Source organism: Acyrthosiphon pisum, chromosome A2 (assembly GCF_005508785.2).
Source record: "Acyrthosiphon pisum isolate AL4f chromosome A2, pea_aphid_22Mar2018_4r6ur, whole genome shotgun sequence".
NCBI lineage: Eukaryota > Metazoa > Arthropoda > Insecta > Hemiptera > Aphididae > Acyrthosiphon > Acyrthosiphon pisum.
In genome coordinates this window covers 8,651,880-8,661,045 of record NC_042495.1, presented here as the reverse complement: position 1 = coordinate 8,661,045, position 9,166 = coordinate 8,651,880, and the positions used below count along the sequence as shown (strand labels likewise).

At 27.6% G+C, this 9,166-nt stretch overlaps 1 protein-coding gene across 1 annotated transcript in view; it reads left to right on the top strand.

The window, feature by feature from the left end:
• The window catches only part of ACYPI24700 (ester hydrolase C11orf54 homolog), a 13,789-nt gene extending 7,158 nt beyond the window's left edge, over positions 1–6,631 (top strand). Inside the window, exons 4-7 of the mRNA NM_001246024.1 lie at positions 705–872; positions 5,916–6,012; positions 6,201–6,370; positions 6,443–6,631. Coding sequence (NP_001232953.1) covers positions 705–872; positions 5,916–6,012; positions 6,201–6,370; positions 6,443–6,583 — 576 coding nt within the window. The 3' untranslated portion in view covers positions 6,584–6,631. The remainder of the gene's footprint in view (positions 1–704; positions 873–5,915; positions 6,013–6,200; positions 6,371–6,442) is intronic.
• The last annotated feature ends 2,535 nt before the right edge of the window (positions 6,632–9,166 follow it).

Sequence of the window (9,166 nt, the reverse complement as noted above, 5' to 3'; positions counted from 1 at the left end):
CCCCCCACCGAAGACATATGACATACAATTTTCAAATTCTATATTGCAATGGTCTGCTTGCCTTTAATATATTCAGCCCCCCCCCCCCCAAGTCAAAAGTTGAAATTGCACCTATGACCACGTCATCGGTGAATAGTAAAAGATATATTATTCATATTTTATTTCAATATACGTTATATTGTACTCAATATAACTGAGTGTCTTCACTCTTTAGTTTTGTTTGACATAAAAATCCCCTCTATATCCCCGTTTGGTATTAATCTGTCATTTCGGATATAACGTAATACCTAAGTAAAACGTATATACCAGTGAATAGTGATAGACAAGTGAATAGTAATATACTTATATACTACGTATAACAGTACCATACAAATGCATTTATGATTTATCTAAAGTTTTAATTTAGTTGGGTGATTTAGGTGATTGAAATTTCAAACTATATTAATAATAAAACTATTAATACCTACCTATATAATATTTTCGTTGTGATGCTATATTGACATATTATTATGAAATGTGAACAGAAAAATATTTAAGTACCTATCATTATTATTAAGTTAAATAAACTAGACTACTAAAGCTTGTTTTAAGTATAAGTATGGAAAAAAAAGTACCTACTCATATATTATTTTATAACGTACATATTATACATACTATTTGTATAGCATAGTATACATAATTATAATTTATAATACCTATTATAGTGCGTGGAAAATGTTAAAATGACTGGTGACCGTGTGGAAAACGGAACACATGTTCACATGACAAAGTCCGATGATGTCCCGGAGTGTTTCCATAAGTCGTTACCCGACGACGAAATGAGGTTTTCAATGATGGCCAATTTTTTCACTAGTAATGGCTTTAAAGGAGAGGTAAGTTATAAGTACAAAATTGAAAATATATATAGGTATTTACTATTTGGTTATAAATCTTACTTATAAAAGTTATAATCAAAGTAGAAACTAGAAACTACCGCTGCTATTACGTCATATAAGTTGATAAGAAATTTACTTTAGTAAATCTATTTTTAATTATTAAAAAAAATTAAACACATTAACATACGATAGGTACAAGGCCGTAGCTAGGCACTGGTAAGAGGGCAATTGCCAATTATACGAAAGGTGCAATTTTATCGAGTAGCAGTCTCAATTTAAATATGATAATTTACAAAAAAAAAATAAAAATCCGTCGTTGATTTGTATGAAAATGATATAGATGGTCCTGAATTATTTTTTTTAAATAAAAGGATTTTTTTTAGTCTGTTATTATTATTTAATTATAATACATAATAACGCAATTTTTATAATGATAAAAAATATTTATATTATAAAATAAATATATAAGTATAACGTATGGTACAGAGCGTTTTAGATTAGAATGATACGATGAATGTATTGATTTTACAATGATGTGTGTTTCTTTTTTTTTGTGTGTGTAATCGAGGTTTGGGGCAGTAAAACTGCTACGATTTTCTTCAACAGTATCTTTTTTGATGAGAAATTAAATCTAGTAGGTGAATTCGGGAGGCCAAATTTTAAAATTATCAATAGTTTTCAAAAGCACCGGGAAAAAAAACATAAAAATTAAGGAAAAACGAAAATTTTAAGTGACAAAATTCACTTTGGCTTTTGGTGTAACTCTAAAACAAATGATCGTACATACATGAAATTTTCACTGTAGGTTTATATTAGCCTTTTCTATACATAAAAAATTTTCAAAATATTTTGTCTTGTTTTGAGCTGTTTACGGATATACTCAGTTTCGAACTTTTTTAGGTTTTTTTTCTATTAATGTCAATAAAATTTTATTTGTTGTGTAAAAAGCTTGCAAATTTAATACAAAGCTCCTACTATATTGTTACAATGAGATTTAAAAAATATTAAAAATCCTTAGTCACAGTTTTTTTTATAAGCATTTAAAGTTCAAATCTTGACAAAATAAAGAAAAATCACGAAAATTAGCAAATTATTTTGAGTTAAGAATTCATAAAAATTTTTCTTTTTAAATCTAAGATTTAAAAATGTAATACAAGATTCCTCATACGTTTTTCTACCTTTATCAAAAAAAAAATGTCTACAAGTAAATCAAATTAATTTTTTATGAGAGTTTGAAATTCATATTTTTACAACATTGCATATTCATTCGATTTCTCATGTAGTGGTTTTGTTATTTTATTGTTATTCAAAAACGAATAACTGTAGATACATGAAAATGTCATTGAATATTTATATTCTCATTTTCTATACACCATCATATTTTGACTCTTTTTGAGCTGTTTACGGGCATTGTTAGTTTTCAATTATTTTGGTTTTATTTTCTATAATTGCCAATAAAATTTTGTTTATTGGGTAAAAAGCATGAAAATTTAATGTAAGGCTCCTGATATATTGTTACAATATCAGTTGAAAAATATTAAAAATACATAGGCACAATTTTTTTTTTAAAGCATTTAAAGTTCAAATTTGACAAAATTTATCAAATTTAAAATTAAATAATTATTTTGTAGATAAAAATGTATAAAATGTTCAACATTTATAGCTAAGGATTGAAAATTTAAAACATGGTTCCACGTAAATAGGTAAATATATAAATGACTATGACTTTATTCACAATAATATCATCAAATATAGGCTATCTAACCGTTTTTCTTATACAATAATATTATATCATTGAATTCAAATTTAACACCACCCATAACAATGACCCACTTGTAACCTACTGTACAGCAGATCGACATCCACTTGCCCACTTTTTTTAAAAATAATGATCATGGTAATAAAAAAAAGGTTGAGGGGCGCCGGCGCGCAAATTTGTTTTTCTACCAGGGGCGCTACTGGTTCTCGCTACGGCCCTGGATAGGTACCTATAATATATTATATATATCTGGCATGTGCCCATATTACCTATACAGTGAGAAAATTAATTAAGGTCACTTATCTATGGCCTAAAGGTAAAAATAAATAACCTCAGAGACTTGAAATTGTCACAGAATAATGATATTAGTATTTACTAGACATAAAATAATTTTAAAAATATTTTGGCTCTTTTACTGATATTAATAGGTATTTTTTTGCAATGTTGTTAAAAACGTTTAGGCTTGGTCAAAATGCTTAAAATTTAGTACAATATCTCACAAAAGTTGTTCTCCTATATCTATTTAAAAATATTAAAAATAAATAATCATGATTTTTTAGTTAAACATTTGAAATTCAAATTTGGACTTAAGGTTATGTTAAAATTTAAAATTTCGTTAAAAACGAATTATGCATAAATTTAAATTTGAGCTTATTCTAACTTGTCTAATTTTATAAATAGAAAAAAAAACTTTTTATACTAAAACAGTTTAAAAAAATTAATTTATCCGAAAATGTAAAAAAAATAGGTGTTTCCATTTAAAAAAGTAAGTTCTATTTCGTATGCGCATACCAAAAGTATTAAAAATTTAAATTTTCTACTCAATATACTAGTTACGCATTCCTGATTGTGTCATTCTGTGATTGGATAATATACCGCCCTTGTTTCTAAAAAAAATGATTTTGTTAAAGGTTATCTGATGGTTAAAAAAAAGTCATAGCTAGTTTAAATAAAGTACCTTTAACATGTATAATAATTTCAAGTAGATATAACATTAACCTAACCTTAAAATCAGTTGGGTTATAGGCTCTCAACTCTTAAGTATTATTGTCACATAACTTGATTGATTCGTACGATGACAAAAAAGTTTGGATTTTTTATATTTATTTCATCTTCAAATACTATTTGTATTATACCTACCTATTTGATACAACGGATGTGGTGGCCCAATAATATATTAGTTTATTTTACTTTATTATGATAAAATATATTGTCAATTGTTATTATATTACAAATTAAACCTATATACCTACAGTGGGATCTTGATAACTCGAACGTCTTGAAGCGAATTTACTATAACCCGAAAGAATGTTTTGACCCCTGCATTCCAATATATAGGTAGTAGGTACATACATTTTTATCTATAATTAATTAATAAAAATATAATTTTTGACAACTCAATTTTTTTTTTTTGTGATCGACCGTGATTCAAGTTATTGAGGTTTGACTACTATAAGTAGTTGAAATAACCCAGCTTCGCACTTGTTGAGTTTTTTTGTGTTAACTATACCTGATACCAGATATGGATTTAAAATAAATTGTTAGGTAGGTATATTATAAATATATAAATATACCGTCAATTGAGGTGACTTGAAACTACGAGGTAAGATGTAACAATTTGGTTTTTGTTTAAACGTTTCAAAATACCTATCTATCAGGGTATTTAATATAATTTAATTGTACCTCCATTAAAAATATGTTTTTCATATTTATGACCATAAATGTTATCTTCAACCATGCGATTGGTCTAATCATTACCTTCGAAAAAAATAGCCAAACATTTTTCATGATCACAGCAATTTTATCATTTCTTTCAAAAGTGCTTTAGATTTTAGTGATAGATGTCGAGTTTAGTTATATTTTATATACATTTAAGGATATTTTAATAGAAGAATATTGTAATTAGAAGTTTAAAAACATTTTTTCCTAATTGTATAGCTTTAGTTTTATTTTTTAAAAAATCTAAAGGTGACTTGTAACATCATAAAAACGCATAAAATGCAGTTTAGCTTCTAAGCGATTTTTTTTTTTTTTTTTTTTAATGTGTGTTTTTGCATGCTTAATTTGATGATATTTTCAAAAAAAGTTCCTCTTACTTCATTTGGTAATTATGGTAAAAAACTTCAATTGCTTATTTTTTTACTAACATTAAAAGTAAGTATAAGATAGCTAAATTTTGATTTCACTAGGTACCTAATATTTTAAGCATGTAAACATTTAAAAATATTTTGTTACAAGTCAACTCTAATGTTTTTGAACTTAATTTTACGTTGAATTTTCATAGTTGTTACAAGTCACCTAAAAATTGAGGTGACATGTAACACGTATTTTTATTTTTTTTAAGCAAGTTTTTATCAAAAATTGAAGGTTTTATTCTATTCAATAGATGTATGCGGAAATAAATATAATTTTTGTAGCCCAGTGCGATTTTTTTTAAGCTCATTATACTAATAAGTATGTCAAAATCGTTTCAAGTCACCTCGATTGACGGTAACTTAAATTAACCAGGGGCCCTCATTTAGTCTAAACGAAAAATTCTTAATATGCGCCTTCGACTGCTTCGACCTATTCTCAAATCAAAACTGCCAATTCATACAAAATGTATACTGAACAAGCCTCTACTGACACCCATTTGGGCGTATGGTGTACACATTTGGGGATGTGCCAAACTTTCTCAAGTTCGCACCATTCAAGCCTTTCTATCTATCACTATTCGACTATAATAGCCTCGGCACTTTGGTATATAACAAACGAAACCTTACATAAATACCTAAAAATTGCAACAGTTGCCCAACTATTAAAAAAAAATATATAGCCAAACTATATTATAAAAAGTTTCACTCAAAACCACAACCACCGACCCTTTAGTCTCCCACCTATCGGCTATCATCACGTACTCTTCCTGGCAACCCACCATGCTGCCTAAAGAGGCGTTGGTGCAGAGACCTGAATATTATGTTAAAATGGTTAGATTAAGAAATTACTCTGGAGGGTTCCATCGATGGGTGACTTCCTTCATAAGTTCATCATGTGCTTCTTACGCTTTTACTTATTGTATATATAATTAATTACAGATTGTAAATTTTCTTAGTAAAAAAAAAAAAGGTATAATATTAAATATTAATATATTATATAAATGTATAAATATAACTTAAATAAATTACAATATAACCGTTTCTCTATATAGATACGAGTACGATGACACGATAATATGATATATTATGTAAATTGTATAAGATAACCTTAGTAATTTTAAATTTTATTACAAGTATATTTTTTAGGTTTTGAAAATCGTGTGCGAAGTAAGAAAAGGACCGCTAAGTTATAGCACGTGCATTAAAGAAGCATTAGTAAAGCATTTTGGCAATGAAATAATTGGTATGTGTAAATGTGTAATGTGTAAACATTTATTGATCCTACTATAATAAATAATAAATACTGCATTTCCTAGAAATATATATTTTTACTGCTATATTAGAATACTAGATGTATACTTACAACTTAGTACCTTCGAATGTTTGAATATTATGAAATCGTTTTATTGTTTGTTACATAAATTAATACAGCGTTGGGTGGAGTAATACTCATCGAAAATGGAAAAGTGAAGGTTCACGTCATTAAACCGAGCTTGACGAAAATACCAATAAAATCAGAAAAAGAGTTGGGCAATTTGTTACATTTCATTGAATTATCTCCACCGTTGGTGGGTGTCGGATGCATAGTCTCTCATGATCCCGTAATTTCAAAAATTATTTTGATAAGCATACCTACTATGTGGCTGAGCTAAATATTTTTCCCATTTTTTTAGGGATTGAATTTAAGACTTCAACATTTCCACCTGTATACTGATCACAATCAAGGAGGACACTACTACAACGATACGGAACCGGAAACCATAAAATATACTGGTTATTTTGGTGTTTCCAAGCAGTTTACTAAAATTGATTGAATTCAAACGTTATTCTGTATATACTATAAATATAAATCCAGTAAACCAGGTACCTTCTTCATTTTTGTTTTAAACTACAACACTTCTTGTTATTCATTATAGTTTTTAATAATATGTTTATATTATTTAAAATATTTACCTTAAACAGGCACGGATCCAGAGCAAAGATCTGGGGGGGGGGGAGGGGAGGTTACAAACATTTTTTTACAACACAAATACAATATTAAATAACAAAATAAAATTCAAACGTCTTTTCATATTGTCGCTTTTTCCAAAATGGTAAATTATTAGGTCAACGTTGATGTAAATTTCCCTATGAAAATTGGAGAAATAATATTTCTGGGGGGGGGAGGGGGAGGCTGGGCCCTTAGTCCCTCCTTGATCCATTCCTGACCTTAAGCCTACAGGTATTAAAATTTAGTATGTATAATATATAGAGCAGGGGTCACCAACTAATTTCTATACATAGGTCCGTTCCGTTTTGAAAATTACCAAACTTCCAACAGCCCAAAACACATTTAAATACCCAATGACTTTTTTTACGCATTAACAATTAATATCAATCATACTAAATTGTAATAAAACGTACTTTGGAAATTCTTAAATATTGTTTTTTTTTGATATACAACAACGCAGCGGCACGATCGTCTAACTTTACTAACGTACCTATCAGTCAACTTCTCGGAGTTATTTTTTGCACCAAAAACGTGTCAGTCGGTGACCCCTGTTATAGAGTATATGACAAGGACGATAACAACTAAAACTTACCCTACTACTGGAGGGCCAAATTTCAATACTGAAAATTGCCGGTGGAATTATATTGCCTAACTCAACGTTTTTAAAAAAAAATCAAAATATTCCCAATATTTTTAACAATTTTTTTTTAAGTGTGGGGAGGGGGGTTGGTGGGGGTTCGGCCATTAAGACTATCCTGCCACACATCCAATTCTCCAGCCTTCCCACCTCAATCGAGGTCTCCCCAGTGGTCTTTTACCACAGTGGTCATTTTATATATCAAAATATGCAAAAATATGCATTTAATTTTTTATAAGATAAACACTAAAATATAGTTAATTATTAAAATACATCAATGATAGGCTGTTTGTCTTAAAATAATATAATTTAGAAATAAAATTTATATTAGACAAAAAACCAAGTTTTACGAAATATACTATAAAACAAGCATTCTTTACATTCTTATAATCAAAATATGCAATAATATTAATTTTATTCAATATATGTAATAATATGCATTTTATTCAAAATATGCAAAAACATGCAAAATAAAAATACCACCATTTATCTCATCATGACGTGATTCGTGGACATTACTGACAAAATCAATAATCAGAAGTAGCAAAAAAAACATGCTGTTGCATATAAATCCTAGCCCTGTTTATAACTCATAAACTACTCGCCCCAAATTCGATTGTCATGTATCAAAATACTAAGAAAAATATTCTGCTTTGGAATATAAAATTAAAACCCAATGTTGTCATTCAAAAAAGTAATAAACTTAAAAAAATATAATTTTTTAAGAAAAACGTTATTTATTTATAAGCGACTTGAAACTAAGTAAAAAAATTTACACTTTTTGAAATAGTGAGTGTTCAATAATAAAAGAATCACCCGGTATATATAGGTATAATACTTCAAATTTTTAATGATTTCTCATGTAGCGATTTTCTTATTTTGTTGTTATTGTACAACGTAGATTTCTAACTGTATAAAGATACATGAAAATTTCATTGAATGTTTATATTCTCATTTTCTATACACCGTAAAATTTTGAAAATATTATGACTTGTTTTGAGCTGTTTATGGACAATTTCAATTTTCAAATTTTTTAGTTTTTTTTCTATAAATATTAATAAAAATTTTATTTGTTGGGTAAAAAATAGATAATATTTAATACAAGGCTCCTGACCTGATAAATAGCACTTTACAAACCTGTTAATAAATTGTTATATTAAATGTACCTACCATAGTTATTATTTTTGAACATAAGTATATATTCACAAAAAGAGTAGATACACTTTATGAACAAAGCCACAGCAGTCCTCACTAGGATTTTGGAAAGGGCCGAATAGTATTTTTGAAAATTACTTGCGGGTCTCATGCAGTAAACAAATTTAAATTTGTCCATAATATTAACCAAAGTCATGTTTTTTTTCCCCAGGACCCGGGTGGCTTGGTGTAAATAGATTCCTAGTTTCTTGGTACATTTTGAATGAAAATAATTGTAAATTATAAAAGTTAAAAAAATATTTTTTATAGGTTACCTATAAGTAGAGCGCGGATTCCTATGCAATTGCATATTTTTTTCTTTTTAATATTTTTGGATTTTTGTCAGTTATCTCCACGAATCATCATAATTTGAAGCTAATGGTGAAATTTTTTTTTGCATATTTCTGCATATTTAAAGGTTATTGCATATTTTTGCATATTTTGGCAAAATTAAAAATTTATTGCATATTTAAGCGAAAATTTAAAAAAATGTATAAAATAATATTTTGTCAAGTAGAAAAATTAAAACTAAATTTTATAGTCACTAAATATAATTTATATATATTATATTTATTT